Here is a 27,115-nt window from a genome sequence, read left to right on the forward strand (position 1 = left end):
AGTAATTTGTTTGTTATCGTTTTCTAGTTAAAGTTAAGGTTGTTTAAAGTAAATTCGTTGTCTGTGATATATCGCGGCATGCGATGACGTCACACCCGGTTACGCCGCGTCTTGTAGGAAAATACTGGTTTGGAGAAACGGGAAGGAGGGGGCTTATGTGTGTGCAGGATCAGCGCGAGAAAAGTTTTCCTTCTACGCACTAGAAACATCAGTGAAGCATTGGAGGTTCATGAGATAATTGATATGTTGAATTAAGAATGTTAACGCTGATTCTGTTAAAAGTAATGACGATTGATAAAGTTTATGTTTTTTGTTATTTAAAGAGTTGCGGATAGTTTGTGTTGAAGTGTATTTAAAGCCAGTCGATGGCATAGGTAGATTCTGACTGTATGTTACACTTTAATGTAATATAGTTGTTGTAGTTTTACTTTTGCAAGTATTTATGATGTAAATGTGATGTCAAGAAGGAAACAAATACTGTATATATTTTGTATTGTTTTATCAACAGTTTTCACCATACGTTAATGTGGAAGAGTGAACAGTAAACGGTTAATCTTACTGGGATCGCCTCATTGACTGGTTTATGCTTGGTGTTTAGTTCACAGTTCTTTTACACCTGTGCGAGAACACTACACTGGGAAAATATTTCCCCAATCAGAGAACAAAGTTTGAAGATAAGGGATGAGTCATTTAGGCCTGATATGAGAAATTAGAACATTCAAAACCAAGTGAACCCTTGGAGTTCTCTGCCCTGTGCAGCCAAGAACGTTCATTAATCGTATTAATTCAGAACAGAGATTGATTGATTTTTGGGTGGAAAGTGAATCAAATAATATGAGGATGGTTCTGAAAAATGGCATTGGCATGGAAAAACAGCTGTGGTCTTAATGAATGACTGAGCAGGCTCAGAGGATGAATTGACCTACTCCTGTTCCTATTTGTTATGTTACATTTGTTTCTTAGTGCACAACATTGCTGATATTGTTTTCTTTACCTAAGTATTGTTCCTTTTCCTTAAAAACTACCTTTGTCATCCCCTCGTCATCAAAAATAACCAAATCTTTGACCTCTAATGTCCACATATCCAAATTAATTGTTGTTTCTGAAATTGGAGAATATGTTGTAAGCTTCCATATCTATGCCTATCTTGGCTTGATTAAATACGTCCAGTCAGGTTTCCATCCCTGTATTAAAATGCAATGATGAATCTCACTATGATGTCCAAAGGGATTGTAGCTAGGTTGAATGTATCCTTCCTCACCTTTTTTTTGGACCACATTATCCATTTCCAGTTCCTCTCCACTATTATCTATTTCAATGGGACAACATTTGCCCACTTCTGTTTCTATCTTTAGATTTGTAGTCAAACACCTCCAATAATTACTCTTCTAATTATTGAACCTTCACAAATGTGACCTTCATCCTTGCCCCTTCCTTCTGTTCCCATTTAAGATCTACCCATCTGTGCTTGAGAAAATACAATGCATATTATCTCCTGTCATTATCTTTGAACATTTAAATTATCTGCTTAACATTCAGTAGAAGCTGAGCAGCAAATTCCTTGAACTTATAGCTTGAGAATATGTTGAGAATAGTCAAGCCCAATTTCAAACCTTATCACAGGTATATTTTTCTGTACATCAGCACTATCTGTCCAGCAACTAGTTATATCAAAAAAACTCTTTACATTTTTAGTGATAGCACTGACACCAAGATACCATTACTAAGATCACCCACTCTCTGCTGCTGACGCAGTAAACCTGACCTGAATGTGTCAGGTTTAACCATTTCAATGCATCTCTCTTATCCTACTTTTTCTAGAGTTGAAGTTACCCAAATCTAAACTGTCCACTTCATAGTCTGGATTAAATCTGGTCTCTTTTTCATCTGCACTTGCTGACCTACATTTAAATCTCTAACTAGAATATCAAATTTAACACTCTCTATGATTTCAAATCTTTTATGCTGTCCATCCATCCTATTTCTAATTTTGGCATGTTGGTCATCTCCACATTTCATTAATCCTCCATTGTCTACTAATCTTAGAAGCGTGAAATTTACTCACTAAAGCTCACCTTCAAGAAACACCTCTTTGATTAGGACTTTGATCATGTCCTCAAACCTCCTTACACAACTTGTTAGTATATTCTCTCTGGTAAAGAGTTAATTTTGATTAAAACATTTAAAGAATCATTTCTTTAAATCTCTAACAATTTCAATGACTCTTAAAACACAGAGTATCACAGAACATGCCCTTTGCCTCACCATAACTGACATGCCCACAAGCCAATGTAATTAATCCCATCTGACTATATGTGGTCCATATTCCTCTATTCTCTGCACATTCAGGTGTTTGTCCAAATGTTTTCCAAGCACCAATCACTGTGTAAAGTAATTTGTTTTCTAAATCTCCTGTAAATTTTCTCTTGCCCACAAACCCTCTGGTAATTGACAAATCCACCCTTCCTAAGCCAAATGAATTTTATATATTTATAACATGTTACTCCAGCCCACCAGAAAAAATCAAGTTTGTCTAAACTATCCTTACAGCGAATACACTCCAAAGCTGCAGTGTGGCAGTCAGAACAGCACCATGTTCCAAATGTAGCTAAATTCTATGCAGACTTAAGGTTCAAGATACTTTATTATCAATCTTCAGTATGTGATGGATATTTACCTTCAATGACCTGAGAGGCTTTCTAACATAGCAGCATGACCTTTCCAAAGGATCAGTGTTGTTTATGACAAAGTTTAACTGCTAACAAATATTCCTTACTCAGCTTCAGTTTTCAGAACTGGTTTTCAGTTCTTAATATAAATTGCAACCAGGAATCAGCTTGAAGTTAAAAGCACAGCTTTGCAAACAGCATTGGCTGCTCAAGAGATATTGTTTGCAAAGTGAAGTGACCATGGGGCTTCTTGCCTGCATTAGTCAAACATTAGACAATGAGGTTGTGCCAAGGTGACAGGCATAGCTGATCTGTTAATGGTTGGGTTATTTGTGTATTCAGAGAGTCAGCCCTTGCAGCATTAATTTTAGGTGTCTGGGAACTCTGTCCTCAAAAGCTTACTCTAGAATTACTTTGTCCCAGCAAAGATATCTGAGAAACATCATATGCGAATAATGTCAACTAGTAGCAAAACAGTATAAATATTAGGAAGCATTGGGTATTGTTAGCAATGACAAGGAGAATGACAGAAAGACTGGGCAACAAAAAGAGGAACTCAAATACATTCTTGAACTTTTGGTTTCTGCAATGGACAACTTATTTGCCTGTAACTTGCTGGTATGTTCTTTTAATTTGTAAGAATTATACCTGTGTTTGGAAACTTCTGTAGTTGTAAATCTTCTGTAATTTGTAAACCTATTATAAATCAGAAAACCTCAGTGACTGTTAAATGTACGTTAAGAGCTTTTTGTCTAAATTTAAAAGTGTATCATTAAAAATAAAACAAACTACGTATAAACTACTTCATTAGCGAAAAGCATCTCCCCTTTGGAAAGGAGGGGTAACCCACCACTCAGGCAGTGGGTATTGGGATATTGGCAGAAAGACCTCGCCTCAGAGACTAGACTGGGAAGTAATTTAGTCGTTGAAGAGTAATGGATACAGTATAACCTACCTATAGAGAGGGTGCAAGTTGATACACATATTGTATAGAGCTTAAAATCTTCTTTTGAGTTGAGAGCTTTACGAATAGTGAACCAAATATTATGAGGGGTGATTAATAAGTTTGTGGCCTAAGGTAGAAAGTGTCAATTTTAGAAAACCTAGCACATTTATTTTTCAACATAGTCCCCTCCTACATATACACACTTAGTCCAGCGGTCGTGGAGCATATGGATCCCTTCTTTGTAGAAGTGGTCCACAGTAGGGGTGATTGATAAGTTTGTGGCCTAATGTAGCAGGAGATGAGTTATTAACTTCAAACTTTCTGCATTGTCACTCAAAGAGTTGAAACGCACATGCATGTAACAAGAGCATCTTGGACCTCCAGATGGTCCACAGCAGGGGTGATTAATAAGTTTGTGGCCTAAGGTAGAAGGAGGTGAGTTATACAGCTCTCGTTATATGGACGTGCAGTACAACTCTGAGTGAAAATACAGAAAGTTTGAAGTTAATAACTCATCTCCTTCCACCTTAGGCCACAAACTTATCAATCACCCCATGCTGTGGACCACTTCTGAAGGTCCAAGACGCCAACTTCTACAAAGAAGGGATCCATATGCTCCACGACTGCTGGACTAAGTTTGTAAATGTACAAAAAATTGACTCCTTCAACCTTAGACCACAAACTTATCAAACACAAAGTACACTGCAAATGCTGTGGTCAAATCAACACATACAAACGCGCTGGAGGAGCTCAGCAGGTCAGGCAGCATCCATGGAAATGAGCTGTTAACATTTCGGGCCGAGACCCTTCGTCAGGACTGAAGAAGGAGGGGGCAGGGGCCCTATAAAGTAGGTGGGGGTAGGGTGCGAAGGAGAAGGCTGGTAGATGCCACGTGAAAAACCAATCAGAGGAAAGATCAAGGGGTGGGGGAGGGGATAGGCAGGAAAGGTGAAAAAGGAATGTAAGGGGAAAGCACTATGGGTACTAGAAGACTTTCCCACTTTCACTCTGCCTCCTCTTCCAGCTGCCTATCACCTCTCTCATGATTCTGTTTTCTACTACCCATAGTGCTTTCCCCTTACATTCCTTCTTCACCTTTCCTGCCTATCCCCTCCCTGCTTCCCCTCCCCCACCCCTTGATCTTTCCTCTGATTGGTTTTTCACCTGGCACCTACCAGCCTTCTCCTTCCTACCCTCCCCCCACCTTCTTTATCGGGCACTTGCCCCCTTCCCCTTCAGTCCTGACAAAGGGTCTCGGCCCAAAACATTGACTGCTCGTTTCCATGAATGCTGCACGACCTGCTGAGCTTCTCCAGCGTGTTTGTACGAACTTATCAATCACCCCTCGTACTGTACAAGTGTAAAGGAAAACAAAACATAAGATTAGCTTATATACATAGGCTGATTATATGTGCATAAAGTGGTTCTAGATACGGAAATATCTGTATATAAGGTGCCTCTGACTGGAAAAGATAAAATAGTGGTGGTATGGTAGGTTAATGTATGGAGATGTTGATCAGCCCTGACAGCTTGGAGAAGGTAACTGGTTTTGAGTTTGGTGGTTCTGTTGTGAATGCGGTGGAGCATCTTCCCTGATGAAAGTGAGGCAAACAGTCCATGAGCAAGGTGGATGGAAGGTTGTGAGTACTGATATTCAAAGTCCAGCTCTCTTCAGCCTCCTCAGAAAGCCGAGGTGTCAGTGAGCTTTCTCAACTGTGGTGGATGTGTTGCAGGACAAGGAGAGGCTGTGTGAGACGTGCACTCCCAGGAGTTGAAAGAACTCTGGATTTTCCATTTTAGGGCATCAACGTGAAGAAGGGTGTGAGTGATGCTAGTTTTCATGAAGTCAATAGCCATCTTGTCGATATTAAAGCAGAGGTTATATGCCTGGCACCAGGCCTTGAGCTCTTCCTCCTCCTCTCTGTCAGCTGTCTCATAGTTGTTGGTAATGAGTTCCACCACTGATATGTCATTGGCAAACCTTACAATGTGATTGCTCGAGTGTTTGGTCATGCAGTCATGTGTGAGCAGAGGGTACAGCAGTGGGTCAGCACACTGCCCTGGGGGGAGCAGTCATGTTGCGGATGATGGGGAGGGAAGAACAGATGTGCATCCTGTCTGCCTGTTGGTTAGGAAGTCCAACACCCTGTTTCACACTAGTGCGTTTAGATCAAAGAGCAGGAACTTGTTCACCAAGGTTTGTGGGACAATCGTGTTTAATGCTGAACTGAAATCCAGAAACCTCATTATGATTTTAACATCCTCAGTGATAATTTCAGAGATCTGTCCTGGGCCCAGCATGTAAGTGCAATTATGAAGAAAGTACAGCAGCACTTCTACTTCCTTATAAGTTTGTGAGGATTCAGCATGACATCTAGAACTTTGACAAACCTCTGTAGATGTGTGGTGGAAAATATATTGACTGGTTGCATCATGGCCTGGTATGGAAACACCAACACCGTTGAATGGAAAAGCATACAAAAAGTAGTGGATATGGCTCACTTAATCACAGGTAAAAGCTTCCTCACTCCTGAGCGTATCCCTACAGAGCATTCTCGCAGGAAAGCAGTATCCATCATCCTTACTGCTGCCATCAGGAAAAAGATACAGGAGCCACAGGACTGAGACCACCAGGTTCAGGGACAATTATTACCCCTCAACCAGAGGGGATAACTTCACTCTCCCCCATCACTTAACTATTCCTACAACCTGTGGACTCACTTCGAACAATTCTTTATCTCTTATCCTCAATATTTATTGCTTGTTTATTTGTTATTATTATTTCTCATTTATATTTACACAGTAGTTTGACTTTTGCCACATTGGCGGTTTGTCCATCCTAATGGGTGCCGTCTTTCATTGATTCTACCTTGTTTGAGTTACTGTGTATGCCCGCGAGAAAATGAATCTCAGGGACGTATATAGTGACATATGTACTTTGATCGTAAATTTACTTTTAGTTTGATATCAAGTGTCCTTGTTTTCCTGGTGTGTCATGGCTGGCTGCATTACAGACACTATTGACATTTGTTGTAGAGCGGCTCTCTTGGTAAGTGTATTGGCGAGTGTGGCAGGAATGGAGCTTTTGATGCGTGTTAGCCGCCGTTCGAAACATTTCATGATGAAAGGCGTCACCATGCAGTAGGCATTTTAGCTGCAACATAACTCGTCAATAGGCAGCATCCTAATCATAACGGTTAGTATGGAATTCACCTTCATTATCACCGTACAACTTGCGTTACCACTCTGAAGGATCTTTCACCCCAAGATCCCTCTGTACATCAGTGCTCCTCAGCGTCCTGCCATCTACTATTTGAGCTTCTGCTACATACAGGGAAACTTCCCACAGAGACTGTTTGAGAAGGAGCGGCGGACTTCACACAAACATCAGCTGCAAACAGGTGTCAACGATCGGCACGGACTCCTACCGCCGGCGCTGATTGGTGCCCGTGCGTTCTGCGTAGCGGTTCGTTGCCATGTGATCTAGAACCGCGCGTGCGCGGCTGCCGGCTTCCGGTTGCGCCAGGGGGAGGGTCAGGATGCGGCGGCGCCTCTGAGATGTTGGCGGCACAGAGCTGAGAAGGGGAGGCTGGATTGATAGATTCGGTGGGAACCGATTCAACACAGTGCGCGCCTGAGCGGTCGGCTCCGGCTGGGAGATGTACAACGTTGAGCTGGCCGAGCTAGTGTGGGGCAGGCGCCCGAGCGGCGGCCTCTCCGATTCCGTCTTCCGCAGATGGACCCAAGGTAGCGGCCCCACCCTGAGTTCGTTCAGTCAGCCTGATTGATGAGGCGGTAGGCCCGACGCCTCGCTGGTACCCGATAGTCCCGACCGATTAAGCGATGCTTCAAGCCGCATTCAGCTCCAGTTTTTCCTCATGCAACCGGCTTGGTCAAACATTCATTACTCACCCTGTCTTCCTTCTCCCCGGTAGTAAGGAGACATATCGCTACTTTAACTCTCGACTACTGTTGTTTTTTTATTAATTATAAACACAAGAAATTCTGTATGTGCTGGAAATCCAAAGCAACATACACAAAATGCTGGAAGAACTCGGCCGATTAGACTGCATCTGTGGAAATGGAGTCGATGTTTCGGGCCAAAACCTTCTTAAGACTCCTTAAGAAAGGGTCTCGACCCGAAACATCGACTGTTGATTCGTTACTGTAGATTCCTCCAGACCTGCTTGAGTTCTTACAACATTTAGTGTGTTGCTTTTTTATTGTCCGTTTTCCATTCTTCTTGTCTATTGTCTGTATTCTGCAGTCTGCTTTTTCAATTGGCGCAGTTTCAACTCTGCTGCTTGTGGTAGTAACCACTTACAAGTCAGTAATAAAAAGAAAATGCTGGCAACACTCGGCTTGTCAGCTCGCATCAGTGATACTGTCCTTTCAACACGAAGACCCGGAGTCAGTCCTACTCTAGAGACTGCAGCCCGGTTGTAAAATACTCCTGATTTTTCGAACAGCGGTATTCCTCCTAATCGCATGGTCATGGAACACTGAACTGTTTGGTAGTTCGAGTTTTATGTTGAGAGATTAAAAAGGTCACTATAATACTAATACAGGCAAATGGAATTAGCGTGCATGGTCAAAAGGTTTGCCATGAACTTGGTGGGCTGAAGGGTCTATTTCAGTACCACAGCATTCTGATTCAGTATGGCTTAAAGGAAATGTTTTTGTGTTTTTCTTGTAGTAAATATGTTGGCTTGGTTAAATTGTCATTTGACCGCTCCTGTGTCATGACTTCATGCAACTGACATTGTACTGTTCACTGAAATGCTGAAGAAAATACTGAAGCTCATTTGAGTTTCCCAACTTTATTATTTAAAATCAGCAGTCTATGGGTTGTTCCTACAAGTAGGGTAGACAAGGAACTACAGATGTTGGTTTCTGGAGCAAAAAATGAATTGCTGGAAAGACTAAGTGGACTGAACAGCATCAGTGGTGGCAAAAAGGACGGATGATGTAATGAAACCTGAATCAACTATTCCTGTGCTTCCACGGATGCTCCTGGACCTGTGTTTTATTTAGTTCCGTAATCCAGCCATCTGCCCCAGGTTTGTGGGTACTATGGCAGTCATTATTTTGAGGTATCAGGAAATTAATGGTTGGATACTGAGGTTTGGAAGAACAGCGGGACCTTGGTGTGTGTTCTGCAGATACTTGAAGCTATTAGAGTAAGTCAATACAATGTTTGAAATTATGGAATGTTTATTAGCTGAGGCATGCAATAATAATGCAGTGAGTTAGACCATAGTTTGATGTTGTATACATTTCTAATCACTGTTACAGGAAGGATCGAATAGCCCAGAATTGTTTAAGACAGGAGGCTGATGAGAAACTAAACTGAGGTTAAAATTACTTGGGTCCTGTTAAGTACAAGTAGAAGGGACTGGGATCCATTCAGAGGTTGGGGAGAGGATGATATGGTTTCGCATAGATTAAAATTGAATGAAGGGAGATGAAGAGATGAATTGGATCTGGTCCTTGCTGCCCAGAAACTTGGTAATGCAGAAGCCATTTAAAGAACTGTGACCAGTGGGGAATGGGGCAGCCTGCTGGGAGATAAGATTAGGCTGGGCAACTTTTAATTCATCTCCATGGAAATTATGGGCTGGATAGCCTTGTGTTGTAAATCCTGTATGCTTCTGGCAGTTCAGCTTCTTGTGTTCATTTCATTACAAGTGTTTTTAATCACTTTTAAAATTTCTTTTGTAGGCTTCGTTTTAAGTCAGTCAGAAGCAACAGCCTTGGAACAGTTTGAAGGTGGACCCTGTGCAGTGATTGCACCTGTTCAGGTATAATGCGTAGATTTAAAGTTTGTAGTTTTGTTAAATGTGTTGCAGTTTTACTTGGTAATCCTATATATATATATTTGTGAATATGTATAAACAATATTTATATATGTATATATATATTTAAATAAATATATATTATTTAATGGACATTATCAGAAGTCAGTCCAAGTGTTTCCTTCAAGGACTTGTTTGTAGATTCCAATGAATCTTAATTTTTAAACTTTTTCATACATTTTGGTGGCATGGTGATTTGACTAACAGTGTGATTTTTATTTGTGAAGTAATTCAGACATACCATTTTTCCATGAAATACAAAGCTACCTAAAAGCAGCAATAGAAATAAGGTGGAAAAGAAGGTTCACTGCGTGCTTGCTTTCAGTCAGGGCACCAAATATATAAAAGTTGGAATTTCTACAAGGTTCTAGTTCAGCTATGTTTGAAGTATAGTTTGCTGTCCTGGTCACTACACCAAAGAAAGGATGTGAAGACTTTGGAGAGGGTGCAGAAGAGGACATCTGGTTTGGATTGTATTAGCTATAAAGAGGGGTCAGACAAACTTGAACTATTTTCTCTGGAGGATCAGAGGCTGAGCAGATAAAAGTGCATGAATTTGAGAGGACGGACATGAAGAGTCTTTCACAAGATTAATCAAATATTAAAGGACTGCTGTAAGTTGAGAGGAGAAAAGTTTAAGATTTATATGGCAATTATGTTTTTGGACAGTGGTATTTGCTTGGAATGTGCTGCCAGTGGAAACAGCTATTAAAGTAATGTTTAAGGATCATAAACAGAAGATATGTATGGCTATAGACTATGTGCAGGAAGAGAAGATTGGTTTGTATTAACATCTTGATCAGCATAGACATCAAGATATCACTGTTTTCTGTTCTATGTTTTGGTTTCTGTATTCCTCTATTTTTCTGTTTCATTTGGAAATCAAGTGGAAAAGTAACGCTAAATAGTTCTGGAACCTGAATCTCTGAATTATAATTCTGAAGTGGGATTATTTGCTTTTGAAAGAGTTTATTTGGTCTTCAGTCCTCTACGTGGGATAGATAGCTGGAAGGATATTTTGCAGTTTCATCTTTTTAAGTGTTAAATTATGTAGTCTTTCTAAATCCATAAATATGTTTGTTATTACATTCATTGTATTCTCAAATGTTCTACAGCTTTTTTGACTATTAATATGCTGTCAAAGTTTATGAGATGTATGGTTGCTCAAAACTTGACTATTTCTAAAACTGGTCTAGTAGAATTATTGGTCTTGATCGTTGGAGTAGTTAAAATTGAATAATTTGTAGCATTAAATATTCTGATCGCAAATAAGACTTGAAATTTGCAGTTTATATAGAAAATAACTCAGCTTGTGTTAATTCAATGGTGTTTGACTGCTTAGTGGTCATTAACTTAATTATTAAATACAAATATTGTCAAACATGTTTGAATTATACTGGATCTGGAAAGAGAAAAGCAGGTTTAAAGTATCAGGTCAACAAGGTAATGAAAATTTCATGTTATTAAATTCGGTTTTTAAAAAAAAGCCATTTGATCTGCATGTACTTGAAGGCAGTGGTTCATTGGATGCACTTTTGACTTTGCCAAGTTGATATAAGCAAAACTGTGACAATGGGGAAAGAAAAGTAAATTACTAATCTTGCTGATTAATTAGTAATGTGATTTCACACTGGGGTTTATTTTGTTCCAGCTGATAGTACATTCAATTCATGTATTTAGCTCTGGCTTTCTTTTTTTTGTTTTCAGGCTTACCTTTTAAAGAATATTATGTTTCACTCTGAAAAACCAAACTGGCGAAATTGTACAGGTACAATGTCTTAACTATCACTTTGCCAAAGGCAAAGGTGTTCAAATATGTGAAAATTGTTAGTGTCTTCCTGTGAGGTGAATATTATCAAATATTAAATCATGCATGAGATGATTTTAATTGCAAATAGTTTTAAATTGATCTGTCCACTTATTCTGTATGTGGTCTCCTATCACAATTCAGATCTACTTAACATGAGAGCTGGTTATTTTTCTCAGACTGTGGTTAATGACACTGATATGCAAGGAGTCTATTTCTTGCAAAGTGTCCCATACAGCAGCAGTCCCATCTATCAAAATATTAAATTGTTTTAAGTTGTTGCCATTGTAGATCTATCATAAAGCCAGTCAATTTTATGACATGTAATGGAAATTTCTCTAGGTTAATAGACATTGGTTTGTATTGGATATTGACTGGCAGTCTATTAGTATTTCAAGATCATTTATTGTCATTCTTCAGTACACAAGTGTAAAAGAGGACGAAATAGTTGTTACTTCAAGTTCGATGTAGCATAAAACACACCATAAGCAAAAAGAACACAATGAAAAACAAAAAAAGAACAAAACAGAAGAAATATGAAAGCAATCCTATAAAACACAATTTACAAGTAATTGTTTGAGTGTAGCCATATACACATAAGATTTGCTTATTAACATTGATTGTATGTGGATAATGTGGTCCCAGGCACAGGAGTATCTGTACATGAGTGAATGTCATTGGATTAAACATCAGAAGCATAACCAGAGTATAAGCAAAAGTTATGTCATTGAAAATTAAAAATTCAAATTCAGGACTGAAAAAAGGAGTTGGAAATAAACTGATAACTGGTGTCATGAGAATGACTTTTCTTCAAAAGTAGTTGTGATTTTATTTGTAAATTTTCTGGAGAGGGTCTTTTGCCCCTCCCAGTTTGCTCTAAAAGTGACAACTCCCACATTATCTTTGTGTTAAGGCTTTTTGAGTATTGGATGTGGCTGGCAAGGGTAGTTTTTATTGCCTATACCTTGTCTTCTATCATAGCATTCCTTCTGGAGAGGGAACTCCCAAAGTGGCTGTTGAAGGTCTTTGCCCCACTGAAATAGTTTGCAACACAATGATAGCCTGTAATTGTTAGTGTTGTAATGTGCCCTCGTCCTTTCCTAATAATAGAGGTTGTGGGTTTGTGAGGTGCTGTTAGTAACCTGGATGGGTAGCTTTGTAGCTGGTACACTACTGCTGGGATAGGAGGTTAACATTTAAGCAACCCAGAAATGCAGCTACTTTGTGCTGGAAATTTTTGAGGTTCTGGAGCGTTGCTGCCATTCATCCAGGCAAGTTAATGCCTTTTAAATGGTGCAAATTGGGATGTTATTTTAAAAGATCCCATTATTCTATAAAATTATCAATGTAGTTTTCAAATTTTTCGCTAATTTATTCTTCAACTAACAACAAATGTCTGTCTGTTTTGTTATATCTAATCCTTATGGTAGAAGCTACAGTTGCGAGGAAAAGGTTGTGAACCCTTACTTGGTTTTCTGCATTAATTACTCATGAAATGTGTCTGATCCACATCTAAGTCTCAATAACAGACAAACACAATCTGCCTAAACTAATTAACATAAACGATTGTACATTTCATGTCTTTATTGAGCATATTGTTTAATCATTCATTGTCCAGACTGGAAAATGTATGTGAATCCTTGTATTTAATAACTGGTAGAACCTCCTTTGGCAGCAGTAGCCTTCACCAAATGTTTGCTGTCGCTGCTGATCAGATTTGCACAATGCCGAGGAGGAATTTTAGACCATTGCTGCATACAAAACTGTTTCCCCCTACCAAACACATTTTTCCCTCCCCCACTTCTGCTTTTCGCAGGGATTGCTCCCTACGCGACTCCCTTGTCCATTCATCCCCCCCCATCCCTTCCCACCGATCTCCCTCCTGGCACTTATCCTTGTAAACGGAACAAGTGCTACACCTGCCCTTGCACTTCCTCCCTCACCACCATTCAGGGCTCCAGACAGTCCTTCCAGGTGAGGCAGCACTTCACCTGTGAGTCGGCTGGTGTGGTATACTGCGTCCGGTGCTTCTGGTGTGGCCTTTTATATATTGGTGAGACCCGACGCAGACTGGGAGACTGTTTCGCTGAACACCTACGCTCGGTCCGCCAGAAAAAGCAGGATCTCCCAGTGGCCACACATTTTAATTCCACATCCCATTCCCATTCTGATATGTCTATCCATGGCCTCCTCTATTGTCAAAATGAATCCAAACTCAGGTTGGAGGAACAACACCTTATATACCGGCTGGGTAGCCTCCAACCTGATGGCATGAACATTGACTTCTCTAACTTCCGTTAATGCCCCTCCTCCACTTCTTACCCCATCCCTGACATATTTAATTGTTTGCCTGTTCTCCATCTCCTTCTGGTGCTTCCCCCCCCCCCCACTTCTTTCTCCTGAGGCCTCCCGTCCCATGATCCTTTCCCTTCTCCAGCTCTGTATCACTTTCGCCAATCACCTTTCCAGCTCTTAGCTTCATCCCACCCCCTCCGGTCTTCTCCTATCATTTCGCGTTTCCCCCTCCCCCCACTACTTTCAAATCTCTTACTATCATTCCTTTCGGTTAGTCCTGACGAAGGGTCTCGGCCCAAAACATCGACAGCGCTTTTCCCTATTGATGCTGCCTGGCCTGCTGTGCTCTACCAGCATTTTGTGTGTGCTGTTGTTTGAATTTCCAGCATCTGCAGATTTCCTCGTGTTTACAAAACTGTTTCAGTTCCTTAGTATTTCTGGGATACCTTGCATGAACAGCCCTCTTGAGTCATGCCACAGCATCTCAATTGAGTTAAGCTCTGGACTCTGACACAGCTGTTCCAAAACATAACTTTTCTTCTTTTTAAGCCATTCTGTTATTTATTTACTCTTGTGTTTTGGATCATTGTCTTGTTGCATCATCTAACTTCTGTTAAGCTTCAGGTGACAGACTGCGATCCTGACAGATGTCTTGATACAATTTGAAGTTCATTGTTCCCTCAGTGATTGCCAGCTACCCAGGCCCTGAGGCAGCAAAGCAGCCCCAAGCCATGATGCTCCTTCCACTGTACTTCACAGTTGGGGTGAGGTATTAGTGTTGGTGTATAGTACCGTTTTTCTTCCAAACATAGCAATGTGCATTTCTGCCAAAAGGTTCAACTTTTTTCTGGTCTGTCCATGGAACATTGTCCCAGAAATGTTGTGGAACATCCAAGTGATCTTTTGTAAATCTGAGACGTGCAGTTATGTTTTTTTTGAGAGCAGTGGTTTCCTCTAGTGTCTTTCCTTGAACACCATTTTTGTTCAGCGTTTTTCTTATAGTGGACACATAAACAGACTTTAGCAAGTTATAGAGATTTCTGAAGGTCTTTTGCTGTTATCTGTGGATTCTATTTCATCTCCTTCAGCATTGAACATTGCACTATTGGTGTGACCTTTGTAGGATGTGCACTCCTAGGGAGGTTAGCTACAGTACTGAATTTCTTCCATTTGCTGACAATTTCTCTTTCTGTGGACTAATGAACACTCAGGTCTTTAGAAATGCTTTTGTAGCCTTTTCCAACTTCATGCATCTCTACTATTCTTCTGAGGTTCTCTGAAGTTGTTTTGATCGAGGCATGGTGCACATAAACAGATCTTTCTTGAGAAGAACAGACTGGCAGTAACCTGACTTGGTGTGCCTTTTTATTGGGCAGGGCATCTCTACAACCCACACATCCTTTGATTGGAACACCTGACTCCAAATAGCTTTTGTAGAGGGCACTAGCCCAGAGATTAACAGACCTTTTAGTGAACCTAGACTCTGATTGTTTAAATGGTGAACTCAGTATTGACAAGAAGTAGTACACTTGTATGCTATTAGTTTAGGCAGATTATATTTATCTATTATTGTGACTTAGATGAAGATCAGACCATATTTTGAATAATTTATGCAGAAAACCAGGTAATTGGAAAGGGTTCACAAACTTTTTCTTGCAACTGTACATAGAGATAATCATTTTTTCCTGATGTTCTGTCAAAGGTAAGGCTAGTATTACTGTATTGTTGATCTTTTACCCTGCCTGATAAATTTTGTTTAGCTGATAATGTTAGTTACAAATGCAGGTTTTAAATTTCTGTCAATTTCAGAAGAAGAGCTTAAGCATCTTTTCTGCCTCACTCTGACTGAGATTCTAGAAAATGCTAGATTAAACAGCTCCAGTCCTTACTGTTTGGTAATGTGGGCAAGAGGAAAATCACCAGAAGAACATGCCAGTATTTCTGAAAATCAGCCAGAGTCCAGTCAAGGGACTGAAGAGGATCAGCTCTGTAAGAAACCACCTTTTTGGATAAATAATTATATATGATGGTGAATATTTCCATTTTTTAAAGAAACAATTTTGCTTTTGCTTGCCTAATTTGTGCAGTCTGCATGCCTGTTTACAATTCTTAAATTAAATATGGAGCTATTCATTAATTTTGATTTCATGCAGAATGTAGTTATATTTTGTAATATTGATATTGAATAGAAATAACTTCGGCTCAGATTTTGGGGAAATATTGTTACTTCAAATTTAGCTGTTTTAATTGTTTTTCAGTACTGGATGAGTTGAAGATGTTGAGAAATTGTTCTTTGTTTTTATAATGACAGAAATAAAATAACTCAAGGAAAGTAATAGAAAATTATACTTCATAATCATTGTTAAATGCAGACTTCAGCAAGTTCAATTCAATGTCAATCACATCATGATTCAAACTATTTCTGCAAGAGTGAAATTCAAGTTTCCATGTCATGTGTAACTGTGGTCATGAGCTCCTGCCTTGTTTTCTCAGGGTAGTGTGGCAGGAGTCTGTGTTGATACATGTCATGGTTTTGCTGTTGTCTCTTAGACAAATAGTACAACAGATGTTATTTGTGAATGGCCTCTTGCCCTTGCAGTGCAGTTTTCACCTGTGAACTGATGTCATTCCTTAAAAGGTTTTTTTTCTTGGTTTCTTAGATAATGTTCTAAGCTGTTGTGCTCAGGCTATGACTTAAAAACACGGAGTAATTTATACAAAATACTGGAGGAAATTGGTGGGACTGGCAGAATGCATGGAATTAAGCAGTCAAAATTTTGGGCTGAGACCCTTCTTAATACTGGAAAGGAAGGGGGAAGATACTAGAAGAAAAAGGTGGGGGAGAGGAAGAGGGGTAGCCAAAAGGTAATAGGTGAAGCCAGGTGGGTAGGAAAGGTAAAAAGATGGAGATGAAGGAAACAAGCAAGAACTATTGCACATTTATGATACATACTAGATCTTGTTGGTAAGATGCATGGATGTCAATAATCACAAACTGAAAGTTAGCAGTAATTGCATAGTGCAATAAAAATTGGTTCCAGACTAAGAACACTCAAGTGCACCACTACAGTCTGTATTGTGAATGGGGAAAATAGACTGAATGGTCAAATGCTTCACTACTCATTTTCCTAGTGCTGTAGTAATTATTGAGTAAGAAGGAAAGTAAACATTGAAAAGGAAAGGGAATTGACTTGGTTCCGTTAGGTAAGAAAAAATTTAGGCAGCTATATTTGTTTACTAGGATGTTACCTGGGTTTCAGCACTTAAGTTATAGAGAAAGGTTGAACAAGTTAGGTCTCTATTCATTGGAGCGTAGAAGGTTGAGGGGGGATTTGATCGAGGTATTTAAAATGTTGAGAGGGATAGATAGAGTTGACGTGAATAGGCTGTTTCCATTGAGAGTAGGGGAGATTCAAACGAGAGGACATGATTTGAGAGTTAGGGGGCAAAAGTTTAAGGGAAACACGAGGGGGTATTTCTTTACTCAGAGAGTGATAGCTGTGTGGAATGAGCTTCCTGTAGAAGTAGTAGAGGCCAGTTCAGTTGTGTCATTTAAGGTAAAATTGGATAGGTATATGGACAGGAAAGGAGTGGAGGGTTATGGGCTGAGTGCGGGTAGGTGGGACTAGGTGAGATTAAGAGTTCGGCACGGACTAGGAGGGCCGGAATGGCCTGTTTCCGTGCGGATTGTTATATGGTTATATGGTTATATTAAAGAAAAAGGGGAGAAACAATCTTGACCCTAATCTTAACCTTTCAGGCACTTAGTTTTGGCAGTCTCGTCGTTAATATTCTTAGAGAGATGCTGCAAAAATACAGACCAAAGCTGTTAGCAATAATTGAAGTATTCGAAATCTGTGGATCTAAAGAAGTTAAAATCTGCTTTGCAATGTAGAACATTGGAGAAAATTAAAAGGAAAATTGGAATATTTTCTTTTCAGAGCCCATTTTTTCCCCTATGGTGAATTTCTGTCTCTTGGTAGGTAGAAAAATTGAACTATTTGGGCTATTTCTGCTATTTACTGCTATTTGGGCTTGCAATTTGTGAAGTGGGTGAGATCAGTGGAGAGTGATGTATTGTTAAATGCAGCTCAACAAGGTTGACTTTGTTGGCACTATTGAATTGACTTTATTACTTACACCTTTCATATACGTGAGTAAAAATCTTTGTTAAGTCGCCATCTAAATGTGCAATTTATAGTAATTTATAATAAATAGTATGTACAACAGGATAGTCAATATAACATAGAAATACATTTGTGTCAGCATGAATTAAGCAGTCTGATGGCCTGGTGGAAGAAGCTGTCCCAGAGCCTGTTGGTCCTGGCTTTTAAGCTGTGCTACCATTTCCGGGATGGTAGCAAATGGAACAATTTGTCGTTGGGGTTTCTCTGGTCCCCAATGATCCTTTGGGCCCTTTTTACACACCTGTCTTTGTAAATGTCGTAAATAGTGAGAACTTCATATCTACAGGTGCAGTGGGCTGTCTGCACCACTCTCTGCAGAATCCTGCGATTGAGGGAGTTACAGTTCCCGTACCAAGCAGTGATGCAGCCAGTCAGGATGCTCTCAGTTGTGCCCCTATAGAAAGTTCTTACGATTTGGGGGACTACACCAAACTTCTTCAACCTTCTGAAGTGACAGAGGTGCTGTTGTGCCTTTTTCACCACACAGCTGTTATGTACAGACCATGTAAGATCCTCAGTGATGTTTATGCCGAGGAACTTAAAGCTGTTCACCCTCTTAACCTAAGATCTATTGATGTCAATAGGGGCTAGCCTGTCTCCATTTCTCCTGTAGTCCACAACCAGCTCCTTTGTTTTTGTGACATTGAGAGGAAGGTTGTTTTCTTGACACCAATGTGTCAGGGTGATGACTTCATCTCTGTAGGTTTCCTTGTTATTTTTTGAAATTGGGCCAATCAGCGTAGTGTTGTCAGCAAATTTAATTAGCAGATTGGAGCTGTGGGTGGCAACACAGTCATGAGTATACAGAGAGTAAAGACGGGGGGCTTAGTACACAGACCTGAGGGGCATCTGTGTTGAGGGTCAGAGGGGCAGAGGTGAGTGAGCCCACTCTTACCACCTGCCGGTGATCTGACAGGAAGTCCAGGATCAAGCTACATAAGGCAGGGTGAAGGCCAGGATCTCTGACTTCTTGTTGAGCCTGGAGGGAATTATGGTGTTGAATGCTGAACTGTAGTTCAGGAACAGCATTCTCACGTAATCATCCCTCTTCTCCAGGTGTGTAAGGACGGTGTATAGAGCTGTGGCTATTACATCATCTGTCGATCAGTTGCGTCAGTAGGCGAATTGTAGGGGGTCCTGTGTGGTTGGTAGTAAGCTGCAGATGTAGTCCTTGACCAGCCCCTCAAAGCGTTTGCTTATTATTGAGGTGAATGTGACAGGACTTAAGGCTGATTTATACTTCTGCATCAAATGAACGCTGTAAGTACGGCGTATCTGCGTAACCTACGCTGTACCCTACGCCATAGCCTGATGCGCATCTCTCCAAAAATGTAACTGCACATCGTAGCGACGCAGACCACAACTGTGATTGGTCCGCTTGGTAACATCGCATTTCCTCCTGTCTATAGGCATACTGTGTGTACACTGATGCAAAATAAATGGTTGGAGACAATGATCCAAATCGTCAAATCTACCTGCCGACATCTGAAAATATTTGAAATGCATTTCCTCATGCATGTCTCTCAGTGGCCGGACAAGCACAGAAAATTTACCCTCTTTTGCCTCAATCCGTTCAATGGTTGTACACACCATCTCGTCCGACGACTTCCCTCTTTTCTGCGTTGCAGTAATTTCGATAAAAGTAACCCTTGTTCAACATTTATTAGCTCCAACTCCAACATGATGTGCTCAATCGCCATTAGAATCCCCACTGCCAACTAGCATTTTGGTGGTGACACAGATGCACCAACACACAGGTATAAATACTCACAACGGCGCAAGCCACTTACGAAGGCTGCGGCATAGGCTACTACGCAGAAGTGTAAATCAGCCTTTAAGTCATTCAGACATGTTACCTTGTTACTATTAGAGATCATTGTGACTGATGGAAAAACAATAAACCAATTTTGAAATATCCAGACTCAAATGACAAAACTGAGCATTTATTTTGATTTTGGTTTGCAATTGCACAACTCAACAAAATCTAATAGTACTTTAAGTACTTGTCAATATCATTTGGTGTGGTGGTTCTAATGGAAACCTTGTATTGGGCCTGTAAATTAAAAGGGAATATTTGGTGGATGCATTGAGGAATTAATTTATTATTCTGCTTACAACTTAATATATTTATCCAATGTCCTGAAAAATCTGACTAGAGGCATGTTTCTTTAATATAGTACAAGTAACTAACTCCTGATTGTTTTCATTAAAGATTAGAGTTATGAGCTGCACAATGATCACTTTCTTAGAGGAATATGTTTATGGTAATGAGTTTTAATGAGAGTAGAACACTTTTTGTTTACTAAATATTATAATGATTTTGGTGGTTTATATTAGAATACACTCAGACCCCGTATAGCGTTGATTCATTACAATGTGATTATTCAATTCTTTATTGAAATTTTTTTTAGATGACAAAAATTCATTCTAAACAACACTTAAAACTTCTCGAGTGGTCGCCATTACAGTAAGCATTTAGTTAGCCAATGAAAGCGCTTTGCATATGCTCTGAGCTATTCACAGCTAATCACATATTAGTTCATAGTCTGCCTCCCCTGTGTGTGTAAACATTCTTGCTCCCTTGCAAATTTATTCCTTTTTTTTTCACCCATGACGTCTGGAAAAGAGACTAACTTCCAGTGAGTGGAGTACATGTAAAATGTCTAGGAAAAGCATTAGCATGGATCTGAAACTGCAAGTAATACAGTGTGAGGATGTTAATGATGGCGATGTTGAAGAGTTACTGCACTGTCATAGTGAGAGCCTTATTAACGAAGAGCTTCGAGAATTGGCAGAGCAACGCATCCTGAAAGAATCTGAAGACATGGATGGAGAAACTCCAGCAAGAACCTTCATCAGAAAATTTCTCAGCACTAGCATCATCATGATCTTTCAAATCATGGACTGGTTCATTGATAATGACCCTGACTGGGAGTGAAGCAATAAGGCAGAAGTGTTCTCGACATGATTTCCTGTTAAATGAGAATTGCCTCATGAAAGGAAACTTAAGAAAAAGCAGTCAAATCTCAATGCCTACTTAAAGAAGAAGCCAAAGTTAGAGGAGGACCCACAGCCTGGTCCCCCTAAGATATAGCCACCACCTGCTTCCCTCCATGGCTGCTGCCATGTGTTGCTGCTCCACTGATGTACAGGTTAGGCCTAATTGTGTGTTACTCCGCAAATAACTGTGTATACATAAAATAATATGTCATATATCTCAGGTTTGATTTTTTTAAAAATCAAGCACGTCTATTTACATAATGTTATAATAACCCGCATAGCGTTGATTTACACAGTTCTCCACCTTCGAGGAATGCACCCTCAGCATTAAGCGAGGTCTGAGTGTATTAGTGTGATTAAAGTTATAGTTGTGATTTAAAAATGTAAGAATAGCTTTAATAATCTTTAATACATAACAGTTTAAAAATTCCTCACCATTTACTTCAATTAACCTTAACACTGAATGCTTTGTGACAGCTTTGCAATGTATAATCTTGTTTGTTTTATTGCTGTCTGTGGTGCTGAAAAGTGTCTGGTTTTGTGCATAGCTGCCTTGGCTGCAGAGGAGCTTGGCTCTGAGCGATTTCATACACTGATTCAGTAAGTAATTCACTGCTACTACACTTATGTGAGCATGAATACTGTTTTTATTGTAATGTTATGTACTAATTGATTTTTCCTCCATGCTTTCTACAACATCCTTTCTTTCCTGAAGATGCTATTTCCCTAATGTAGTGTAATTTTGCAAGCAAGAAGTCTTGCTCTGAAATATTGCACAATTAAGATACATATTAAATGTTGTTAGCATGATACATGGATGTTATATGCACATGCTTACAATTGAGATGTATTAAAGATTATTGCTAGGCTAAGCACCTAAACTAATTTGTAGAATTTTAATCCCAACCTATGTTGAGATTAGCTAGTTGGTACATATTCAAATTTATCATCTATATGTAACAGCGAAAGTGGTCTTTAGGATAACAAGCTGAACCACTAATAATATTGTGAAGTGAATTTGAGAAATCAGATTTATCTTTTTAATTGTTTCTTCCTGGCAGTTACTGAGCGAATAGGTTCAAAGTTGAAAAAACCTGAAAGGTGTTGATACATGTAAAATTATGTTAAGCTTCATTGAAAATTATGCATTAAATGTGCATTAAAATATAATATAAGCTGAAATACCATACTGAGATTTATATTTAGCAAGCCACTGCATTTATGAAAAATACAGACCTGTGTACTTTCAAAGTACTGTTATTAGAATGAGCCTTTCCTTTTCACATTACTGAATGGAATCCTTACTCAAAGTAAGACAGAATTTCAAGCTGATTCTATTTCATAGAATGTGATGTAGCAAGGTATAATTTTAGACAAGCCTCTGAACTCAGCTAAGCCAGATGGCAGCATTTTGGAAATAATGACAATTTGCAGGTCAGTGTACAGAAAAATTAATCAATTTTGCATTTCATTGCAACTTAATTAAATACTGTAATTGATCTACCGGAATTGGCATGTAAGCAATGATACATTTATTCTTTCTAATATCCTACCCTTTGTCCCTGGCTTTAATGCAAATGGAATACTACAAAACCAATTAGTACTAATTAACTTGATAATTTTCAGTCAGGTACATGAGTATCTTGTATCATTGCGATATATTTTTATTTCTTAGGCTAGTCTTTTTGCTTTTTTTTAAAATGTAGGTTTGATATAGCAAGGGTCTTGTGTTAATATCTTGATCTCCCAATACACTAATGAAATGGAAGATGTACTTTGCAGAGTTGATGCAGTTGTAATTATTTGAAACTCCATTCAGCGCAGTTCAGATTACAGTGTGTTAGAGGCATGATTATCGTATTGCAGTTTCATTGTAATTACAATGTTTGTTTTTCCATGAACCAATACTGATTGGGAATCATTCAGATCCTGGATTTATAAGAATAGTTTTCAGCTGATTTCATCATATACAAGTTAAATTATTTAATCCATTTATCAAGGCTTAGTATTGTGCAAAGTTTGTCAGGTTTTATTTTTACAGATTAGACTGCGTTCTTTCTCTCCATTCACTATTTAATGATACAAGATTAAAAAAAGTAAAGCTACTATTAGTGAATGATTTGCTTAAAAGTGCAAGTTGTGATGTATAAAGAGTTCCAAAATAACATCCTTCCGTCTGATAGATTATTACCTCTAATGACCTTATTAAATTTGAATCTTGTGTAGATGACATTTTGAAGATGACTTAAGTTATTAAGATTTATCAATTCAATCAATTTTTCAGAAAACATACATTTGAAAGTGTGACAGAATTGAAAGAGGCAGTTTTAAATCAGTATTCAACCTGGAAGAATCGATTTGGAGTCCTGCTTTTTCTTTATTCTGTAATTTTAACAAAGGTTAGTTCACTTTAATACATTTGTTTCTAATTATAGCCTGAACTTGTCAAGTAATATGAATCAATTATTTGGCAAACAAATGCCTAATTTGAACTAAAAGCTGAATATGAATTGGATTTCTTGTTTTCGAATTTATATTGAATATTTTAAAAACTGATTGCAACTATAGCCATTGGTTCCTTAGTTCTCTTCACTATTGATGCATTATCCCTTTTGTTTAGCAGCTACATGACTGAAATTATTCTAAATTATATTTATCCTTGCATTATTGTATGCTTTTCTAAGATAATTTTAATTGTTGTTTAGGGCATTGCAAACATTAGAAATGAAATTGAAGATGCAGCTGAACCTTTAATAGATCCTGTATATGGTCATGGAAGGTGAGTATAAACCAGAAGGTATAAGGAAATATGTAAATATATGAAATAATTTAATGTAAATTTTTCATAGAACTGTTTTGTAATTTCCAGTTTTGAAGTGGTGCTTCTTTTGGACTTGGTAAGTGATAGAGCATTACAGTAGTATTGGTCCTTATAGTAATCTATTAAATGATGAACTGCAAAATAACATTTAGAGCTACAGCTAGCTACTTCAATAGCTATTTTTATTTAAGCCAAATCTACTTTGCCTGGAAATGTTGTATTCCTTTGTGCAGTGGAATATTTAGCATTTTTTTGTTTCATTTAATAGATATTGTAACAATTAAAAATGGTTATTAAAACCATTTCCTTTATTTAAAAAAAACTCCAGTAATAGGGTGGGCTACAGAATTTGTTTGACTTTGAAGTTGAAATTATTTCAATTTAGATATGACTACTTCTTTAAAAAAAAAATTACTCTTGACCTAATTCTTCTTGGGTGCCTTGTTGAGGTTTAATTATCATTTAACCATACGTGAATATAGGCAAACAATACAGCTTTTCTCTGGCACCAAGCTGCAAAACACATTATCAACAGCACACTGTACATAGTATAAATGTCACATATGGTTTGCTAGCTTCATAACAAAAGTAATTGCTTTTGTGTATTTTCTCACATTTAGAACTTGCTTGAGATAAACAAAAGCTGTAATATTCAAATTGTCATCAAATTTAATAATGCCAAATAGCCTCTTAAGAGTAATTGAATTGAACTGGCTTTATTACTTACATCCTTCATATACACGAGGAGAAAAAATCTTTAAGTTACGCCTCTGACTAAATGTGCAATCTATAGTAATTTATAATAAATACTATGTACAACAGGATAGTCAATATAATATAGAAATACGTTTGTGTCAGCATGAATTAAGCAGTCTGAAGGCCCAGTGGAAGAAGCTGCCCCAGAGTCTGTCGGTCCTGGCTTTTATGCTGGGCTACCATTTCCTGGATGGTAGCAGCTGGAATAGCTTGTGGTTGGGGTGACTTGGGTCCCCAAAGATCGTTCAGCCCATTTTACACACCTGTCTCTGTAAATGTCCTGAATAGTGGGAAGTTCACATCTACAGATGTGCTGGGCTGTCCGCACCACTCTCTGCAGAGCCCTGCAATTCAGGGAAGTACAGTTTCCACACCAGGCAGTGATGCAGCCAGTCAGGATGCTCTCAATTGTGCCCCATAGAAAGTTCTTACGATCTGGGGGCTCTCACTAAACAACTTCAATCGTCTGAGGTGAAAGAGGCGCTGTGGTGCCTTTTTCACCACACAGCCGGTATGTACAGACTACCTGAGATCCTCAGTGATGTTTATGCCGAGGAGCTTAAAGCTGTCACCCTCTCAACCCCAGATCCATTGAAGTCAACAGGGGCTGGTCTGTCTCCATTCTTCTTTTGTTTTTGTGACATTGAGGGAGAGGCTGCTTTCTTGACACCAATGTGTCAGGGTGATGACTTCTCTGTAGGCTGCCTTATTATTATTTGAGATTAGGCCAATCAGTGTTGTGTTGTCAGCAAATTTAATGAGATTGGAGCTGTGGGTGGCGACACAGTCATGAGTATACAGAGAGTAAAGACGGGGGCTTAGTACACAGACCTGAGGGGCATCTGTGTTGAGGGTCAGAGGGGCAGAGGTGAGTGAGCCCACTCTTACCACCTGCCGGTGATCTGACAGGAAGTCCACAATCCAGCTGTGCAAGGCAGGGTGAAGGCCAAGGTCTCTGAGCTTCTTGTTGAGCCTGGAGGGAATTATGGTGTTGAATGCTGAACTGTAATCCAAGAACAGCATTCTCACATAAGCATCCTTCTCCAGATGTGTAAGGACTGTATAGAGCTGTGGCTATTGTGTCATCTGTCAATCGGTTGCTTTGTCACTTCTGTTATACTGGTGAGACATGACAACATTTTATGGGCAGCAAACAAATTACCAACTGTTGTAATTTTTTTTGGACAGCAATCACTGCAGTCTGCAGCGTGTAATTTCCTGTGGGGAAGCCCTGTGGGAGTTGTGCTTTCGAACAGTCTGTACGACCTAGTATTTTTGTGGTATACTGAAGGATTTAGCAAATTGGACTCTTGAAAACGCAGGTACCGCTGCTGCGGCCATAGCTGGAGTGAACCTTGAGGCTGATTGAAACTTTGGCTGTATCGAAGTGGTGGGGCCCAGGCCGAGACTGGGAAACGAACCGATATTTAACCAATTTAAGTGCCAAGGCAGGTTAGAAGGATCAATGTGTCAAGGCTGAGTCTGAAGCACAAACCGTTGTTTAGCTCAGTAATCCATGAAGATTTACTTGCCTCAGTGCTGAGCTGGTTCTGTGGTTGTGGCCTGTAACCATCCAGCTCCTAGATTGCATTGTTCCAAACATAATTATCAAAGATTATATTACCCTTATTTTATTTTCCAATAAATTGATCATAGTCCCATTTGAGAGTTGCTGCTGGCAGAAATTTCAATATGGTTTTCTACTTATGGTTTAAAATACTTAATATGGCAAATATTTTTTCAACATTCTTACTTGTAAAGTTGGCTCCAAGTTTTCAAGCTTTTGCTTGCACAGGATATGTGATTGTGTATACACCTTAATCATGTTTTCACCAAAAGCTCAGTGTTTCTTTCAGAGAGCCTGAAGAGATTAATAATGATGTTAGAGTGAGTGAGTAGGGCAGGCATTGTCTCTGGAGTGGAAAACAAACTTGCAATTTCAAATTGATGTCTTCAATGGAAATGGAAAAGTGTGATGCAAGGAATATTGTGAACAAAGTGGATGAACTTAGAGTGTGGATCAGTACTTGGAGCTATGATGGGGTGGCCATTACAGAGACTTGGATGGCTCAGGGACAGGAATGGTTACTTCAAGTGCTGGGTTTTAGGTGTTTCAGAAAGGACAGGGAGGGAGGCAAAAGAAGTGGGGGCATGGCACTGTTCAGAGATCGTGTCACGGTGGCAGAAAAGGTGGACGCCATGGAGGGATTGTCTGCGGAGTCTCTTTGGGTGAAGGTTAGGAACAGGAAGGGGTCAATAACTTTACTAGATGTTTTTTATAGGCCACCCAATAGTAACAGGGATATCGAGGAGCAGATAGGGAAACAGATCCTGGAAAGATGTAATAATAAGAGTTGTGATGGGAGATTTTAATTTCCCAAATATCAATTGGCATCTCCCTGGAGCAAGGGGTTTAGAGGGGTGGAGTTTGTTAGGTGTGTTCAGAAAGGTTTCTTGACACAGTACGTAGATAAGCCTACAAGAGGAGTGACTGTACTTAATTTGGTATTGGGAAATGAACCTGGTCAGGTGTCAGATCTCTTAGTGGGAGAGCATTTTGGAGATAGTGATCATGATTCTATCTCCTTTACAATAGCATTGGAGAGAGATAGGAACAGACAAGTTAGAAAAGCGTTTAACTGGAGTAAGGGAAATTATGAGGCTATCAGGCAGGAAATTGGAAGCTTAAATTCAGAACAGATGTTCTCAGGAAAAAGTATGGAAGAAATGTGGCAAATATTTGGGGGGATATCTGTGTGGAGTTCTGCATAGGTACATT

At 39.3% G+C, this 27,115-nt stretch overlaps 2 protein-coding genes across 5 annotated transcripts in view; one reads left to right on the forward strand and one right to left on the reverse strand.

Annotated features, from left to right (window-relative positions):
• The window catches only part of LOC140732219 (uncharacterized), a 483,152-nt gene extending 476,117 nt beyond the window's left edge, over window positions 1–7,035 (reverse strand). For both annotated transcript variants that reach the window (XM_073054524.1, XM_073054523.1), the window contains exon 1: window positions 6,829–7,035. The gene's annotated coding sequence lies outside the window, so the exon portion shown is untranslated. The remainder of the gene's footprint in view (window positions 1–6,828) is intronic.
• A 96-nt stretch (window positions 7,036–7,131) lies between these two features.
• Window positions 7,132–27,115, forward strand: part of mindy3 (MINDY lysine 48 deubiquitinase 3) — a 118,518-nt gene continuing 98,534 nt past the window's right edge. The window contains exons 1-7 of one of the 3 annotated variants that reach the window (XM_073054525.1): window positions 7,132–7,362; window positions 9,337–9,416; window positions 11,178–11,238; window positions 15,382–15,561; window positions 21,308–21,359; window positions 23,044–23,158; window positions 23,465–23,538. In XM_073054525.1, the coding sequence (XP_072910626.1) occupies window positions 7,275–7,362; window positions 9,337–9,416; window positions 11,178–11,238; window positions 15,382–15,561; window positions 21,308–21,359; window positions 23,044–23,158; window positions 23,465–23,538 (650 nt within the window). In that variant the 5' untranslated portion in view covers window positions 7,132–7,274. The other 2 variants (XM_073054526.1, XM_073054527.1) reach the window with 2 other exon arrangements.

The sequence above is a fragment of the Hemitrygon akajei genome, chromosome 8 (genome assembly GCF_048418815.1).
Source record: "Hemitrygon akajei chromosome 8, sHemAka1.3, whole genome shotgun sequence".
In the NCBI taxonomy this organism is placed as follows: Eukaryota; Metazoa; Chordata; class Chondrichthyes; order Myliobatiformes; family Dasyatidae; genus Hemitrygon; species Hemitrygon akajei.